Below are 19,020 nucleotides of genomic sequence, written 5' to 3' on the forward strand. Positions count from 1 at the left end.
TGATCCATCAAACATGGAGTACGCACAGCTGCACGCAATCTCTGCTTCATAAATCAGAACAAATGTTCTCAGCTGCTTTTTTTGTCACATCCCGCCCTCAACACGCCCACTTACTGCCATAAATAGTCAATGCAAAGTGCCTTGTGGATCTCATGCATATACATAAGCCGGGTGTTGCAGCGCTCCGCCAATGACGATGGCGACCATAGATCAAGGCAGATCAAGGAAGCCTATTTCACAGAAGCTGAAATTGAGGTACTTGTGGGTGAGGTGGAGAAATGAAAGGAAGTGCTTTTGCAAAACAAATAAGAGGAAATCCGGAGTGGCTCAGCATTGCTGAAGCCGTCAATGCTGAGTTCTTCAGAGAGATATGTGGAGGATATAAAGAAAATGATCTGATAAGGATTCAATCCCCAAACTCCCGGGTGAAAGTCACACGCGCTAACCAGTCAGCCAAACGGAGATCTTCCTCGTCCAAGTAGGCAGGGTGAATGATCAATCGGGTCACAGTGACAGGACACTCACTGTCACAGACGCATAGCATTCTGTCTCAATCTGTCCCCCTGCTGATTTTCTGCATTCCGTAATCTGCACTTCAGGCTGTGTGTGTGTGTGTGGGGGGGGGGGGGGGGGGGGGGGCTTGTTCTGTGTGAAAACGAAGCAGTACAAGTGATAATGCTGCAAGATTTAATAATTTTATCCTTCTCAGCAGCAGCAGTGCAGGTGCTCTCCATGTACAAAATGTGCGTAAGCCAGGTCCTTGGTCAACTTAAAGTTGCGCATATTTTTCCGCTAAGTTTTCTTTCATAAATCCCAAAGTTTGCGTGGAAAGTTGCTTATGCAGTTTTCCGACCCCGCTTTGTGCGTAAGCAAGCTTGATAAGTGAGGCTCCAGATCTGCTTTGGGTCCTTCACATGACGATGACGTCATCAAACTACGGTAATACCGCTCGATATATTGAATCTTTGTCGATTATGTTCTTTCACGTTTTGGAGAGTTTAGTAATTAAAATAATGTTTCTCTGCCTAAATGTTTTTGAACATGGTAGCGTAACTACCGTAAGTCATACATGCAGCCAATCATCTAGTGGGATGTTGACAGGCGCAGGACCCCGAGCCAGCCAGAAGGAAACATGACATCTAATATGGCATCCCCCAAAGATGCCAGATCTGTGCCCTATGTACTTTTTAACTACATTTTATTAATTTTCAACGTTTTGATGGATATTTAATGGTAAAAACAGCACACTGTCTCTTTAAAGTGAACATTTGGTGTAATCTAGTTTCTTTAATGCTGGGTATATTTTAATAGATTAATTTGTTTGTATGGAAAGTGAAGCATCTGTTGTGGACTGGAGCTGTAAAAAGAAGCTGAATTAAATTTTCTGCTGCCTGAAAGTTAATGCCCCCCACCCCTTAATGTCAAACTAGAAAAAAGCACTTTTTAAAAATGGGAAAGATTAAAAATAACCATACATGATCTGATTATGGCAGGTTAAGACTTAACAAACCACACAACACAAATCTTGTTTTAATAGATTTTTCTCAACTTTATATTTTTAAAAACAAACAAAAATAACAGATTAAATTAAATTTACAGTAGACATATGCAATCATTGTGCACTTTAACTACTTCTTCTGATACCTTCTGCACAGCTGTCAACGAAAATAATGCAAACACAAATGGGGACGTCTGAGAGAAGCTGGGGGGACGGCTGTGGGAGAGGAGAGGGCTGAAGAAGGGGGAAGCAAGGAGGAAACAAATGTAGGGGTGGGTGGGTTTGGGAAGGAAGGAGTAAAGGATGGCCTAAACTTTGTCACTTGGGAACAAAAGAAATTACTGAATATATAGATTTCATTTAATTCCTTACATCACTTATATAAATATATCGAACCCTCAAAAAAAATACTTTTCAGAAAAGAAAAAGCGCAATACAGAAACCCACAACAGCAGTAAGGCAAACAGAAAGCAAGAGAGGAGAGAGCAGTGACACTACATGAGAGGAATAGATAAGCAGAGAGAGAGAGAGAGAGAGAGAGAGAGAGAGAGAGAGAGAGAGGAAAAATGGGAAAAACAGAGAGAGAAAAGGAGGAGCAGCTGGGGAGAGCAGAGAGAGTGCGCAACTGTGCGTATGAAGTTTTATAAATATGTCAGATTCTGGGACAACTGGGTGATGGAAAGCCAAAGAAGGAGAGAAAGAGAACGCGCTGGCAGAAAAAGGATTTGTAGAACAGTAGGGGAGGAGGAGTTCTGACTGGGATCGACTGTCCAGTGTATTATGTGCTACGTGACCCTGTTGCCTGCACTTTGTGTCCGTTTGTGTCTTTTGAGCTGTGTGTGTGTGTGTGTGTGTGTGTGTGTGTGTGTGTGTGTGTGTGCGCGTGCGGTGGCAGCACTCATTCCACAGCAACATTGAAACACATGCTCGCGTGTCTTGTGTGCTCTTCTGCTTTATAAATACCAAACAAATCTGATGAATAAAAACAAACGACAAAAATCTGATTTGCAACCAAACACCAGCCACCTCATGTTTCACACCTTCTTCCCTTTTATACATTTGACACATAATTAACTCAAGTTGTTGTTTTTTTGTTTAATTTTAAATTGTACACTAAGAGCGGTCCCGCCCCCTCGGTCCTCCTTCCTTTTCCACTGTTTCGCCAAGAGTCCGTCTGTCCCCCGCCGTCTCTTCCTCTCACTGAGAACTGGCTCTCTCCAGCACACGCAGGTCATAGTTCTTTTTGGCAGCCCTCAGTTTGAAGAGGCTGGCCCCGCTGTTGTTCAGTTTGAAGGAAGCACTCTGGGCAGCCATGGTGCTGGGGAACACTGCCACTACTGTGTAGAGGTGTGCCGGATCGTTGCTGTCGTACTTCCCTCCTCCGGCTCCCATCATGCTGGCTCCGGGGCCACAGCCCCCTGCTACTCCTCGGCCTCCTTGGGGCTCCTTTAGCCACTGGATCTTGGCGCCACACATGGAAAGTTGGTTGAAAAGCTTCTCGGCTTCTGGACGTGAAATCCCCTCTGGCAGGTCGGTCACTTCGAGAACTCGGCTAACCACTGCATACAGGGTCAGAGAAAGATGTGTTAGCCTGGTGTAGTTTATTTACAGAATGCATTCTCCCCGATTGCGGAGTCACGTGGGTATGTATGTATAAATGTATATCTGTATATATATACACATATATATACATATATATGTATTTTTTGGGGGGGGGGGGGGGACTGTCAGAGGATTGGGGGGGGGGGGGGGGTTTACAAGTCGCGCCTCACGGACCATAGAGATTTCTTGTTTCTTTGGGGGGTAGGGTTATTTTAAAGTTTATAAAGCTTATGTTAGTGGGTATAAAGGGTTTTGTTCGGGGGGATTATAGTTTGTCTTTATGTGCAGCACAGGCCTGGGTTCTACAACGGTATACAATCACCGTCCTATAGTATTATACTATGTTTTGCTATCCTTATTGATTCTGATCCTTGGTTGTCAATAGAGAGAGAAACTGGTTAAAAGTGTTAAAATGGTAACATGGAATGTGAATGGTCTGTCGAATCCTGTGAAGAGAAAGAAATGTTTGAATTATTTAAAAGCTCAAAAGATAGATATAGCATTTCACCAGGAAGTGCATCTAATAGATAAGGAAGCAGATAAACTTAAAGCAATGTGGGTGGGGCAGGTGTTCAACAGCTGTTTTAATAGTCAGAAACGGGGAGTCGCAATTTTGGTGCATAAAAGTATGAATTTTATATTATTAAATCAACATAAAGATGAAGAGGGAAGATTCATATGTATTAAAGCAAAAATTAATGGGAGTAGAATAATTCTCTGTAATATATATGCTCCTAACACAGAAGATCCCAATTTTTTTAAAATGAAATTAATAAGCTTTTGGGTTCACTGGATGGACAAATTTTGTTAGGGGGTGATTTCAATCAGGTGCAAGATGGTATATTGGATAAGACAACATATAGCAAATGGATTCCTAGGGATAGACAGGCTATTCACCAACTACTGGAAGATTTGTGTCTTGTGGATATATAGGGGATCGTTAATCCAAGAGAAAAGGAATTTACATTCTTTTCCCATGAGCATAAATCCTATTCGAAGATTGATTATTTTCTGCTTTCTAAATGTACGAGTGATTTGTGTGTTAGTTGTAAAATTGGAGCAATAGCACTTACAGACCACGCAATTGTTACGTTGGAACTTGTGATGGGGGAGGACCAGGCTAAAAGTAAATGATGGAGGCTTAATGTTTCCCTTTTCCAAGATTCAGGATTTGAGGATATGCTGAAGACACTGGATCGACAGAAAAATTTAGTACCATTTGGGAGGCTTCTAAAGCTTTTGTCAGGGGCAAAATTATTGCATATTCAAGCAGGAAGAAAAGAATGGATAAGGCAAAAAATAGGTTATTAGAATCCCAATTAAAAGACAAAGAAAAGTAGTTGTTATTAAACTACAATGAGTCACTACTAAAAGAAGTATGTAAAATGAAAATGGATTTTAACGAGTTACTTAACAAAAAGGCAGAATATGCGCTTTTCAGGACAAGGGCAAATTTTTTTGAAAATGGAAATAAAGCCAGTAAACTCTTGGCAAGGCAGTTGAATCAACAAGAGGCAGCCTATGTTATTTCAGGAATTAGAAACAAAGAAGGGGAAGTAGTAACTAAGACGTCTGAGATCAATCAGTTGTTTCAGAGGTATTACACAAATCTTTATTCCACTGACGCCAAGACAGACGTAAGTAAATAGGAAGCCTTTACTTCTGGGCTCGAACTCCCTCAGTTATCACTACATCAAGCTGAGGAACAGGAACTGGATGCACCGATTACTGAGGGGGAGGTCCGAGCTGCAATTCAGTCTATGAAGGGGGGTAAATCCCCAGGAATAGATGGATTTCCTACTGAGTATTGTAGGGTTAACATAGACCTTCTGGTGCCTATTCTAATATAGGGAGGCAAAATCATTAGGATGTCTACCTGAAACTTTTTATGAAGCTCTTACATCAGTGATCTTAAAATAAGAAAAAGACCCGTTGGATCCTGGTAGCTTCAGGCCTGTGAGTCTGGTGAATGTCGACTGTAAGGTCCTTGCAAAAAATTTTATCCATGAGATTAGAAAAACTTTTATCTTTGTTCATTCATCCTGACCAGGTGGGCTTTGTTAAAGGAAGGTCCTCATCTGGTAATATGTGGAGACTACTTCATTTGAAGTGGAAAAGTCAGGAGAGTGATGTGCCGGTCGCTGCCTTCTCACTTGATGCTGAGAAGGCGTTCGATCGGGTAGAATGGGAGTGTTTATGGAATATTTTGGAAAAATTTGGATTTGGAAGCGGTTTCCTTACATGGGTTAAGGCAATACATGCAAAGCCGAGGACAGCTGTAGTTACAAATGGTTTTATTTCCCCCTTTTTTAGACAGTTTAGGGGTACAAAACAAGGGGATCCTTTGTCCCCGTTATTATTTATATTGTTTATGGAGCCATTAGCAATTGCAATAAGGAAAGAGGGAGCAATTAAAGGGGTGGAAGCAGGTGGGAGAGAACATAAATTTTTCTTTACGCAGATGATATTCTTTGTTTGATTTCAGAGCAGACATCTTCTACCCAGGCTCTTCTTGACAAAGTTGATTTATTCTCTCAAATTTCGGGTTATAAAGTTAACTGGCATAAGTCAGAGGCTATGGCCATTTCTAGAGCTTGTTATTCTACCATGGTGCGTGCAAGGAATTTTAAATGGCTCTCATCTGGGATGAAGTATTTAGGGGTTAAACTGTGTGCTAATATAACAGATATAATGCACATTAATACGGCTCCTCTCCTTATTAAGATGAAGTACAGCCTGGAGAAATGGAAAGCACTCAATTTAACATCATGGGGAAAAAATAATGCCATTAAAATGGTGATTGTGCCACGATTTCATTATTTGTCAATGATGCTTCTGATTTCAGTAAGTGAAGAGTATTATTCTCAATATAATCAGACGGTAAAGGAATATCTATGGAATGGAAAGAAACCAAGGATGAATCAACAAAAACTGTATGTAACAAGGAGGGATGGGGGTCTTGCTTTGCCAAATGTGGAGCTGTATAACATTGCCTTTGAAGTGGCTAAATTAACAAAACATTGTGGTAAAGAGGACACTTATTTAGGATGGGTAGGTATAGAAAAATAATTTACTGCCCCCTTTTGGCCTTTGGAAGCTTTGTCACAAAAAGGAGCACAAAAGAAGGAAGCTGAGTATAAAGAGAGTAATCCAATATTACAGCATTCTAAAAATATCTGGATCAAACTCAAGTGGTTAAAGATATCCCAGTATAAACAATTATATTCACCAATTGGATATAACCCAGCAGTGGGGGGGGGGGGGGGGTCATCTGTTGGAATACGTGGAGAGATAGGGGCATGAGAAAAAAGAGGATCTAATAGAGAACAGAACTGTGACATCTTATCAGGACTTGAGGCTACAATTTAACGTGGATAGTATAGGTAATTTATGGAGATATTTCCAAATAAGACGTAGCTTGGACAGTTTAGTTATGGGGTTACCTGAAGAGGACAATGTTGTACAGATCTATTTAAAATTAGCAGAAAAGTATCAGTCAGCATCTATGTTTTATAAGATGGCAGCCAAAGTCTTATATGGAAATTATGATGGCTTAAGGCATGTTTGGCAGAGGGATTTAAGCATACGGTTGGATAGAGATTCATGGCAAAGGATAATGTCCAATATGGGATGGTTTACCAGGGAAGTACGAGGAAAGCTGACACATAAGATAATCCATAGTTATTATTTTACACTGGTTCATCTTTATAAAATGGGTTTAATGGAGAATAATTTATGCTGGAAATGTAAAAGGCAGGAAGGTACTTTTATTCATTCTATGTGGTCATGCTATGTTGTTCAACCTTTTTGGAAAAAAATACTGAATACAATGCAAGAGTGGTTGGATATGCCGCTCCCGGAAACTGCTCGACTTTGTTTATTAGGAGTGTACCGAATATATCTACAACGGCAAGGGCCCTGGCTCTTACAGGTTTTATTTCAGCAGCTAGAGTCATACTGCATAAATGGAAAAGTTTTGAGACACCTATTTACAGAGACTGGATAATAACGATGACGGATATAGCATCTTATGAATTATTAATTGCTAAAATGAAGAGAAAAAAAGACTCATATTTTGATACCTGGAATGAATTTTTGTTTTTATTGGTAAAAAGATATAAAAGTTGTTGGACAGCATGTTTTGAAATTATTATGAATTGTGGTTGTGTGGTTTTGAGCTAGCCTGTGCTGTAAGGGGTGGGGGGTGGGGGGGGGGGGGGTTATTTTGGTATTTTGTTTTTGTTTGTGTGTAAAAATTTGGAAAACTTAATAAAAAACTTAAATAACAAAAAGAATGCATTCACCCACTGAAGAACAGCTTGTGCATGCTTTTGCGTTAAGCATAAGAATACTGTACCTAAATAAACTTGTTTGGATTATAAAGAAGAATCTCCGACTTACCTACATCAGTGGTGCCCAGATCTGTAGACGCTGATTTGAGTGTTTGTTTTTTCCCTCTCGCCCCATGTTTCATCACCCCTTGACCCTGAAAACAGCAGGAGGTTTTACCAGGTTACTGGGTTTATTGGAGCCACACAGTCACATGACAGGGCACTAGATGGTGGCAGCAGTTAAAGGAAGCATTCACCTCAAGCTTCCCACTAGGCACTGACAAACTTTTATTTTGAAAATTACATTTAACACTGAAACCATGTGTGACTTCCTGTGTTAACTACAGAAACTGACGTGTCCCAAAAGCAGCTTGCTGCAAAAATACAACCCGATCCTATCTTTAGCTGCCCGTTTGGATCAACCATATAGACTATAATGGATTCTACTTGAAGCAGTGACGTTCCACTGCTGATGCCTCCAGTGAGAAGGAGGCTTTACATCAGTAGAAGCAAGTGATGGTGGGGTGTGGGGGCAGAAGGTTGTGGAAGCCCAATGTTTGAGCTGATAGGGTGGCACATTTGGTCGTTTTTCCATGTTTTTATTTTCTTGTGGCGCTGCACTAAAAATATGATTTGATTTCCCCATCATGTTTTTAAATGATACTGTATATTCTGCTTGAATTGATGTGAATCCATCCATCCATCCATCTATCCGGAGTCGGGTCGCAGGGGCAGTAGCCTAAAGCCGGGCGTACACTGTGCGACTTTTTCACTCGCAGCGTTCAGCTTCAACTCAAACTGTACGACTTCCTCGCAGAGCAGATCTCACGAGTCATGCGCTCACACTGTACGACCCAGTTCTCGCATGCGACCTGACTGCTCACACTGTACGTCTGGTAGCAACACGTCGGCCCTAAAAATGTGCTAAAAATAGCAGTTTTTACTCAACACGTCAGACTTTTTTGTCTTGCCTGTTGTCCTTCGGGAGTGCTGCAGGAGGACACAGGGATTTATGGGGGTTAGATGAGGAAAACGAAATAAAGAAAGTGAATCTGTGTTTTGTGATCAGTTTAATTTGACATGAACACGACAAACACGCTTTCTTGACAATCTTTGTGAGTAAAAAAAACGTGTAGAAACAAAAACGAACAGCGTGTGTTATTAGGGAAATAGCGAGCGACCGGCCGGCGTTGATGCAGGATTGCGCGCGCATGCGCCGTGAGCGGTTCTGATACTTTTTGGATCGTAGCTGCTCGCAGCGCCGCTTCAACAGTGCGATACCCTCACGAGGGACGAGCGAAATATTAAACACACCAGAAGTCCCTGCGACCTCACGACTGCTGATCGGCGGCTGGTCACGTGGTGTTAATCGCCTCTCGTAACCCCCTGTACACTACACGACCGCTTGGCGCAAAACTCGCCCTGATGTCGTGGCTTCTCGCACGACTGGAAAATCGGCTCAAAAAAGTGAAAAAGTCGCACAGTGTACGCCCGGCTTAAGTCGAGAGGCCCAGACTTCCCTCTACCCAGCCACTTGGGCCAGCTCTTCCAGGGGAACCCAAGGCGTTCCCTGGCCAAGTGAGAAACATTGTCCCTCCAACGTTTCCTGAGTCTCCCTTTAGGCCTCCTCCCGGTTGGACGTGCCCAGAAAACCTCACCAGGGAGGCATCCTGACCAGATGCCCGAGCCATCTCAACTGGCTCCTCTCGATGTGGAGGTGCAGCTAATCTACTCCGAGCCCCTCCCGGATGACTGAGCTTCTCACCCCATCTCTAAGGGAGAGCCCAGCCACTCTGTGGAGAAAACTCATTTCGGCTGCTTGTATTCGTCATCTCGTTCTTTCAGTCACTACCCAAAGCTCATGACCATAGGTGAGGGTAGGAACGTAGATCAACCGGTAAATCGAGAGCTTCACCTTCTGACTCAGACCGGTACAACCCCCGCAGCACCAATCCGCCTATCGATCTCGCGCCACAGCTTTACCTCACTCGTGAACAAGGCCCAGAGATACTTAAACTCCTCCACTTGGGGCAGGACCTCATCCCTGACCCAAAGAAGGCATTCTACCCTTTTCCGACTCAAGACCATGGTCAGATTTAGAGGAGCTGATTCTCATCCCAGCTGCTTCACACTCGGCTGCGAACCGCTCTAGCGAAAGCCGAAGATCACGTTCTGATGAAGCCAACAGGACCACATCATCTGCAAAAAGCAGAGACCCGATCCTCAGGCCACCAAAACAGATGTCCTCAGCACCTTGGCTGCATCTAGAAATTCTGCCCATAAAGGTTATGAACAGAATCGGTGGAAAAGGGCAGCCTTGGTGGAGTCCAACTCTCACTGGGAACGAGCCCGACATACTGCCGGCAATGCTGACCAAGCTCTGACACCAGTCATACAGGGACCTAACAGCCTGTATCAGAGGGCCTGGTACCCCATACTCCCAGAGTACCCCCCACATGGCCCCCCCAAGGGACGTTGTCGAATGCCTCCTCCAAATCTACAAAAAACATGCAGATTGGTTTGGCTAATTCCCACGCACCCTCCAGAACCCCCTAAGGGTATAGAGCTGCTCCAGTGTTCCACGGTCAGGACGAAAACCACATTGCTCCTCCTGAATCTGAGGTTCGAAAATCTGACAGACCCTCCTCTCCAGAACCCCTGAATAGACCTTACCAGGAAGGCTCAGGAGTGTGATCCCCCTGTAGTTGGAACACACCCTGCAGTCCCCTTTTAAATAAGGGGACCCACCACCCCGGTCTGCCAGGCCAGTGGGACTGCCCCCGATGTCCACGCGATATTGCAGAGCCGCATCAGCCAAAACAGCCCCACAACATCCAGAGCCTTAAGGAACTCCGGGCGGATCTCATCCACCCCTGGAGCCTTGCCACAGAGGAGCTTTTTAACCACCTCAGTGACCTCAGCACCAGAGATATGAGAGACCAACCCAAAGTCCCCAGACTGTTTCATCACTGGAAGACGTGTCGGTGGGATTGAGGAGGTCTTTGTAGTATTCTGCCCACCGATCCACAACATCCCAAGTAGAGGTCAGCAGCACACCATCCCCACTTGTTCTGCTCTCCCTACCTATTCCACCTTCCTCAGGATCCACTGATTCCCCTCTTTCCTATTCACTCTTTCTTTCTTTCTTTACATTTTTTATCACAATTGTCTATTTTTTTTTGCTCATTTTAAATATATTTTTAATCATTTTCTAAACTCTTTTTTATATTTTTTACATTTTTTGTTTTTATGAAGCGCCTCTTGATTTTTATCTTGAGAGGCGCGATTGAAAATATATTTTCTTCTTTTTCACTATAAATAGTGTTGGTAGCACATTGCTTTCCCCTCCTGAGGCGCCAGATGGTGGACCAGAATCTCCTCGAAGCCGTGTGAAAGTCTTGATCCATGGTCTCACCAAACTCCTCCGATGCCCAGGTTTTTGCCTCCACAACCACCCGAGCCGCATTCCGCTTGGACTGACGGTACCTGTCAGCTGCCTCTGGACTCCCACAGGCAAAAAATACCTGATAGGACTCTTTCTTAAGCTTGACAGCATCCCTGACCACTGGTGTCCACCAGCGGGTTCGAGGATTGCCGCCAAGACAAGGAACAACGACCCTGCGGCCACAGCTCCGGTTGGCCGCCTCAACAATGGAGGCACGGAGCAGGGCCCATTCAGACTCAATGTCCCCCGCCTCCCCCGGAACATTTTGGAAGTTCTGTCGGAGGTGGGAATTGAAGCTCCTTCTGACAGGAGACTCTGCCAGACGTTCCCAGCCGACCCTCACAATACGTTTGGGCCTGCCTGGTCTGACCGGCATCCTCCCCCACCATCAGAGCCAACTCACCACCAGGTGGTGGTCAGTTGACAGCTCCGCCCCCCTCTTCACCCGAGTGTCCAAGACATGCGGCCGCAGGTCAGATGAAACAACAACAAAGTCGATCATTGAGCTGCGGCCTAAGGTATCCTGGTGCCAAGAGCACATGGACACCTTTATGTCTGAACATGGTGAACATGATGTGAATTGCAAACTGAATTGAAATCATAATTTCTCCTAGAAAAATTGCAATTCAATCATTCCCTATAATTGTTCAGCCCTACAATTCTTTGCTTTTATCTGGAATCTGTCTGGAACTTTCTCAAATCAGTTCTGGACAAGTGAGTAACCAAATCACAGATAAAGTGAGGGTAAACTGTCGACAAATCAAGATTCATTAAAGAATTTGTGACAACACAAAATAAAACACTTTCACTTATGTGGCAATTTATTCACATACCCTGCATTGCCTAGTCATAAATAAAACTCCTCTCTAGCATTTCATAACCATAATCGGTGATTTCAACTGAAATGTTGACTATTTACTGCGCTGAGAAAGAGATGCAGTCTAATCAAGGCTACTCAGTGAATAATGTCTTCAAACCTGTTTTTTACATTTTGATGGGATCTTAAGAGAAATATATAATATAATTTATATAATTATGTGTGATCGCAGAGACGAGCAGTCAGCCGGGGGAGAACCAACAGACCGAGGTCATCCCCACAGCTCCTTGCCCATTTCAAACGCATCTGGAAGTATTGTGCTAAACACCGTTAGCTGTGAGATGTTTATTTTTTAGTTCATATGCACAAAGATGTGTTAGATAATCTAAAGTAGTCAAATCTAAGTCCCTAGGTTATATTTTGTTAGCTTAAATCGTGGAGATACAGCTCTGAGTAATGGCTGGAGACGGCGTTCTTGCGTGTGTGCAGTTACCTGGATGTAAACAATACATTTCAATAGGTCTGTAAAATCCTGTGTAACCCTGAGATGCGTTTCTGTGATTTTTCATTATTTCAAAAGGGAAACTAAAGTGAGCAACAGGCATTTTGTTTTGGTAAAGTTGTGCCATTTCTGACCTGGTGGGAGCTGTACGAGGACTGGCCATGCATGAGAGGTGGAGGACAGAGACTGTACTGGAGAGGCTGTCCCAACAAAGAGTAACGACCATCACCTAAAGAAAGTAAAAACACAGTCAGTCCAACAGCACCAGGAGGGATCTGACAGTTTTAAAGCTTCAAGTTTTTGAAACTTTTCAGAAGATAATCGACAAAAGAAACAATAAATAACTATGATAAAACAAAATAGGAACAGGAAAAGTTTAGGAGTTATAAATAAATAAATAAACAAATAAGCAATATCTGAGAATTTCGTGTTGCTTTTTTGGTGAAAATGAAAACTTTAGTTTTGAGATCAGAAATAAAATTTCAGACTGATGCAAGACCTTGTTCCTACGTGTCATATATGCTAAAGAGGACACTCGGGCTGAGTGTAAGTGTAGGTCAAAGGTCAGCCATGAGGTGAGATCATGTGCTGCTGCACGAGTTTTGACCAGGTGGAAGGCTGCCAGTCACGTGCACCTGCTGAGTTATCGCTACTGGTTCGGAGCCAAAGGCCACCTGGCAAAATTTTGAGTTACTGTGATAAGATCCCCAAGATGAACCCACGGGGGAGGGGCTTAAACCCTAAAGCTGACACAGTATTTTGTTTGCAAAAATAAGGATAAATGTCGTTTTGATCATGTTTATAGAGTTGACAACAGTCCCTTAAAATGGTTTAGTGACTAGTGAGTAGAGATCAAATTCATCCCATCTAAATATTGAGTTAAAATCTATACTTTTACTGAATTTACGCCAAAAATCTGACTCGTAAATCACCCAAAGACCAGGAAGTCAAATAAATCTATTCATTAAATAGTAGATTTGAGTTCATTAGGATAAATAAGCAAACTGCTCAGGAAGTAGATTTAGTCAGCCCTATGTCTATGGCTGTGATAACTCAATATCTGACCACATATGAACTCAGGACCCGTTAAACCTACAAGGTTATTCGTGTGTTCATGTTTCTGAATCTTCTCCGGTACCTTGAGCTGGTCCTCCCGGCCGCGGGAACTGGGAAATAAGAGGTAATGGTCCCAGACCTGGACAGACGCTGCCGACACTGCCAGAGGGAGATGGGGTGGGAGACTGAGTGGGGGAGGCCAGAGGACTCGTCAGCTGAGTGGTGGCCTTAAAAAAAATCAGAGGGGAAAACAATGAAGATAATAAGATGGACCTGATGTGATGTGATATAAACTTCTTTCATTTTAGAGGATAAACTGAACCGAATCAGTTTTCAGTTTTGTATTTATGTCAAGCAAAAAATACACATTCAAAACAAAATGTTGAAAAATAAAAGGAAAATACATACATGTCCATGTGACAAGCAAATTCATAACATCATTTGTCTAAATCAGTTAACTTTTACCTAATCCATATATACATCATGCACCAAGGAACGTATATATTTAACAGATATACATAAAGCAATAATATAAACTTTAAATAATTATCAGATTGAAAGAAGCTGAAGTCATGAACTCCACCCGTTATGCATTACATGACCACTAGAGGGTGGTAGTGACAATGAAATGGTACATAAGGGTCTTCCTTGTGTACCTGCGCAGAGTTATCAGGTTTGTAGAGTTCTCCAGGTTTGCTGGGCCTCTGCTCTATGCTGTAATACTTGCATGGGTTCCACTGAACCAGAGGGGGGTTCTGGGAAGGCTGTGGTCCGTTGGGGACGCTCAGCTGCATGACCATCACCCCAGGCCCAGGAGGAGCTATCCCAAATAACAAAATACAACCAGGAACACATATTAGTTAGGAACTATCAGTTTGTGAGATGAAATGCAAAACAAATCCCTGCTTCTGCAAATGAATGAACAAATGAACGAACAAATGAAAAGGTAGCTGTGAAATCACCAGGTAAAACACATCTGGTAAAAAGTTGTGATACTTTAATTCTCTATTTATAAAGGAGTGCACCATTAAACGGAGTTTAGTTAACTGTAAATTGAAATTCTCAATCATTGACAGACCGTACCCGTTTTATACCTTTTAATAACAAGCATTAGTATCCACCATTTCCTGGTCTGAGTTCATCTCCTCATGTGGCTGTTTTAGCTAATCTAAGATGATAATGTAGAGTCGGTCTCCAAGAGAAGAACTTTATGAACTATTCTTTAGCCCGTTCTATCATAAGAAGCTAAAACCTTGAACAAATGGGTAAAACAACGTTTACACAGGTCTCAGTGACCAAACAATCTAATTATTGCTGCAGCACAACTGCATTCTGATCAGAATCCACTTCAGCAGCAGCAGAATAAACGTGTGAGGCTTGTTGTTCATCAAACATGACCTCTTTAAAGAACATCGATTTACAACTTCAGTGTGAACTCCGTGTGCCTTTGTCTGACCTTTCCTCTGAATCCCTTTCACCTCGTTTTTATACATGGCAGATAAAATCCCACTTCTACCATTTATAGTGGTATTATGTTATGTGAACTCAAAGTCAGTTTTTTATTTACACAAACAGCACAACTGTCTTTACTGAGTGACGTGTGTAGATGCTGTATGAACCAGAGGCTGATTTTTTCTCTACACTTTTTGAGCATTAAGTGTATAAGATGAATTGAAGCCACATAATGGGATTATGAAAATTTTACTAAGGAAATTTAGCTATCTTAAATCTTGAACTCACCTGAATATTGCTGTTGCAATGGTTGAGGGTTGCAGGGTGACGGAGGCTGTGTGATCTGAAACTGCTCTGAACTGGGAGGCTGCAGGTAACCTACTGATGGGCTGCAAGGAAAAAAAATGGGTTAAATAACTCAAAACATGATAAAACCTAACCCATGTTCAATTTATAATGGTTTAATCCATCTTCAGAAAAATAAATCAAAGGAAACAGAATCCTTAATATTGCTGTTCTAATGGAGGACTTGTATTGTCCCTCAGTAGATCTACTGTGCGAGACACTCATACCTTGTGCTATTCTGCTGTGTGGGTGTGATAACACTGTAGTAGACAGGCATGGGGCCTTGGACAGACTGGCTGACTGGTACCATGACCTGCTGCTGGTACTGCTGCTGCACCACCTGCTGATTTTCACTGGCCACTGGTACCTGGAAAAACGAGTGAAAACATCATGAAGACAACTGGGGTGGTGTTTCTGGGTGGATGCTGTTAAAATTTAAGAAGAAATGTCAGTTCTGATTAAATAAATAAATAAATAAATAAAAGCCTCAACCCAGACTCTATAAAGATAACAACTCTGCAGTCACTACCTTGAAATGCTGACTAATATTTTACATTATACGGTGCACACCTGATATGATGGCATCTGTGGATATTGGACCATTATGCTTTGCATCTGCCCTCCTATGCCTGCCCTCTGGGAGTTTAGCAGACCGGGGTTTGGGGGCTGCTGCACCCCCATCATACCCTGATAGCTTGGCTGCTGGCTGGGCATTATGGTCTGAAGACCTGATGACAACAGTGAGAGGAGAGAAAAACAGCAAAACTGTTTAAAACAGTGGTAGTTTCTTTTTTCATCTGTAATAAATGTACACACATTTGATTTGAATCAAGAATAAATGACATTATAGTTTCCCCAGGAATAAATAACCACATTCACACAACAGACATCAGTGCTGACGTGATGCAAGGTCTTACTGACCTTAGTCTTCATTAGTTATGTGGACTGGAAAACTTCCATTATAAACCAAAGTCCTTTTAGGCTGTCAACAATGTCTGCCACTCGCTATTCAAACACAGTCAACCTTCACAAACCATAAAATAAAGAGGCTAAACGCTGAAGCCGCTGCCAGCCCATGTTTTCCACGAAAGTTACAGAGCGCTATATTTGTCTGAGCACATTTGGTTTGGCTACATAATGCAGGGGAAAAGGTCGTTTAAACCCAACCTTTCACCAGACAGCACAAGCAGACTGTGAGTCAGCTTCTTTTTTTTTCTCATAGGACAAAACAGGTTCTTTAAATTGCAGCTCATTTGTTGCTTATTATGGTACGATCCTCATAATTATTAAAATATCAACAACAATGAAGGATGAAGATGATTCAGTCCACTCATTCTTGTTAAAAGAGAATCACGATGGTAAGAAGTGCTGACCTGACTGCTGAGCGGGCTGAGGCATGGGCTGGGTTCGTTGGGCTGGGTAAGACACCTGGTGGGATATTGGCTGGGACACACGGTACTGCTGGCCTGAGCCGGGATACTGACCAGCAGGATAGTACGATACCTGTATCTGAAGAAAAATGACAAGAAAATAACATTTGTCTAAGTTGTATTGAATCATGAACAAATATGTTATGCTTGACAATATGTCATTCATTTCTAAATGCCTGCATTGATTTTATGCTGCTCCACCTTTTATTTTATTGCTTTTGTTTTAACTCTGTAAGAGCATTTCTAGCCTGGAGCTCATGTTATTAACAGCTGTACAAAACTGCTAAGAACAACATTTCAGAACACTCTGCTAAAAATAAGCTGCTAATAATATTTTACCTCTATCGCTCATCAGAAACAGGAAAGATTACCAATAAAATAATAGATTCAAAAGCAGCCTTGTCGTTCATAGTTGGCTTGAAATAAACCCAAACTGCTGATATTTTGGACTTCCTAAGGCGACATGTTAGCTCAGCTAACAGCTAGCACATTTTTGCTGTCTGTTAATCAATAATATCGATGCAGTGGAACTTGTTAAAATAAAATTAGCCACTGTTGTTACGTTCGGAAATCCATCCCAGCAGAAATTGAAAAAGTCATGTTTGTTGTTTTATGAGGTTAAATTAATTTTTTTTCCACCAGATTCCAATCCTTTGAAAATCACGCGACCTGGCCCGATTTCCGATGACACGAGCATCCCAATCAGTTACCATCATGCTGAATATCTGGATGAGAGATCTTTGTTTGCTGTCAATAATCAGAACGTTTCTGTGCACCAACACTTCTGATGAGAGATTTCTGACGATGCTCAAAGCCTCGAGTGTTTCCTCGTCCCTCAAAGAATGAAAATCAAACAGTGGTTTGACGGCATCAGATCAAAGGATTTAAAATACACCAGATTTTAAAAGTTTTGATTCTTTTCTGATGTTGTGGAAACTGTCTGAGCCATGGTTTCAGCTAATGTATGAGTGACAGAGAAAACGTCAGCACCTAGGATAAAACTAGAGTCAATTAAGTCAGTTTAGTTCAGACAAAAATTAATTTATAGGGAACATGTAAAAGTTAGTTGTGCCTTCAAATATTTTTGCTAACTGTAAAAACTGATTTAATTTAACTAAAAACAGGCGGGGGCAAAGAGGTGAGTTAGCAATATGTTAAAAAGTCCCCATCAATAATAAAACTCTCATTAAACCTGCAACATTAAACTTGGGCCACTTGGGACTCAGAAGTGAGAAGAAAGTTTCAACACTAAGTTGCCATGGTAAATGGTCTGTATTTGTATAGCGCCTTCTTAGAGTTCTACAACCCCCCAAGGTGCTTCACAACACAATCAGTCATTCACACACTGGTGGGGATGAGCTACGATGTAGCCACGGCTGCCCTGGGGCTCACTGACAGAGGTGAGGCCTGCTGAACACTGGTGCCACCGGTCCCTCCATCCACCACCAGCAGGCAGGGTGGGTTAAGTGTCTTGCCCATGGACACAACAGCAGCATTCTCTGGTCAGAGTTGGGATCAAACTTGCAACCTCTTGAATACTGGACAAGCTGCTCTACCTCCTGAGCTACTGCTGCCATGATAAGCAATTGCTTATTTTTGAAGAATTAAAGCTACAATAGCAAATCAAGCTAACTTTTTTTCTAACATAGTAGCTATAAATATTTTAGGGAAATTTAAAAAAAATATCAACTAAGTTGTTCTCTCGCATTTGTCTCCTCTACCAATAACATCAGATCAAAACCAACTATTTGATAAACCAGTTGGTCTCACCGAACCTCCGCACTTTCCTGGGTCCTCCATTCATTATGCGCTCACGTATCTAGCAACAGAACACCCCTGGTGTGAGAGGTAGCCAGCTGCTACCACTTCAACTTTAGGAAAAAAAATCCAGAGTCCCAAAAAGAAAAACAACATTTAATTTCATGGACAACAAAAGATGTTTGCATGTAGAAAATGACTGGTGTTTAGCGCTATCTCGTTTCCTGTGGCCATGCGGGTTCCAGCATCTGGGGTACGTGGCCTAGGGATGTCAGCCAAAGAGAGAGGTGGGAGTTCTGTGTCTGTGTTTAAAAGCTAGCTTGTTTTACGGATTTGTCATTGCAGCTTCAAGGGCACACAAATCAAATATATATTTATTTATTTAGTTACGTGCTGCTAATAATTTGATACATGGTTTTTATGCATGTGAAGATGAGCTAGAAATGAAATTTTCAAAGTAATTTGATACATGGTTTTTATGCATGTGAAGATGAGCTAGAAATGAAATTTTCAAAGTTGTTCAAGAAATTACATTACTGCAAATTGTCAAAGAGAACGAGAAAGTTCACAAAGAGAAACAAAGATTAAAAATAAAGTTTTTGTTCTCAGGATTGTGTAAGTTACTAGCCTGACCGGCCAGTCCCATGCTTCCTTATGGGAAGCAATGGGGCTGCGTAGAACAGAGGACGAGTCTGGCAGGCCAGGCTAGTAAGTTACTTGAGTTTTAGAAACAGCAGATACCTTTAAGCTTTGATTAAAGTTCCTTCAGGCTTTGATTGAAGTT

At 42.2% G+C, this 19,020-nt stretch overlaps 1 protein-coding gene across 11 annotated transcripts in view; it reads right to left on the minus strand.

Annotated features, from left to right (window-relative positions):
* Positions 1–1,525: 1,525 nt before the first annotated feature.
* Positions 1,526–19,020, minus strand: part of LOC107385338 (R3H domain-containing protein 2) — an 80,953-nt gene continuing 63,458 nt past the window's right edge. For 10 of the 11 annotated variants that reach the window (XM_054752235.2, XM_054752216.2, XM_054752226.2 and 7 more), the window contains 9 exons: positions 16,422–16,557; positions 15,619–15,776; positions 15,276–15,415; positions 14,992–15,092; positions 13,908–14,071; positions 13,334–13,478; positions 12,330–12,424; positions 7,502–7,586; positions 1,526–3,057 (listed from right to left, as the gene is read on the minus strand). In XM_054752235.2, coding sequence (XP_054608210.2) covers positions 2,696–3,057; positions 7,502–7,586; positions 12,330–12,424; positions 13,334–13,478; positions 13,908–14,071; positions 14,992–15,092; positions 15,276–15,415; positions 15,619–15,776; positions 16,422–16,557 — 1,386 coding nt within the window. In that variant the 3' untranslated portion in view covers positions 1,526–2,695. The remainder of the gene's footprint in view (positions 3,058–7,501; positions 7,587–12,329; positions 12,425–13,333; positions 13,479–13,907; positions 14,072–14,991; positions 15,093–15,275; positions 15,416–15,618; positions 15,777–16,421; positions 16,558–19,020) is intronic. The other variant, XM_054752239.2, reaches the window with a different exon arrangement.

Source organism: Nothobranchius furzeri, chromosome 3 (genome assembly GCF_043380555.1).
Source record: "Nothobranchius furzeri strain GRZ-AD chromosome 3, NfurGRZ-RIMD1, whole genome shotgun sequence".
NCBI lineage: Eukaryota > Metazoa > Chordata > Actinopteri > Cyprinodontiformes > Nothobranchiidae > Nothobranchius > Nothobranchius furzeri.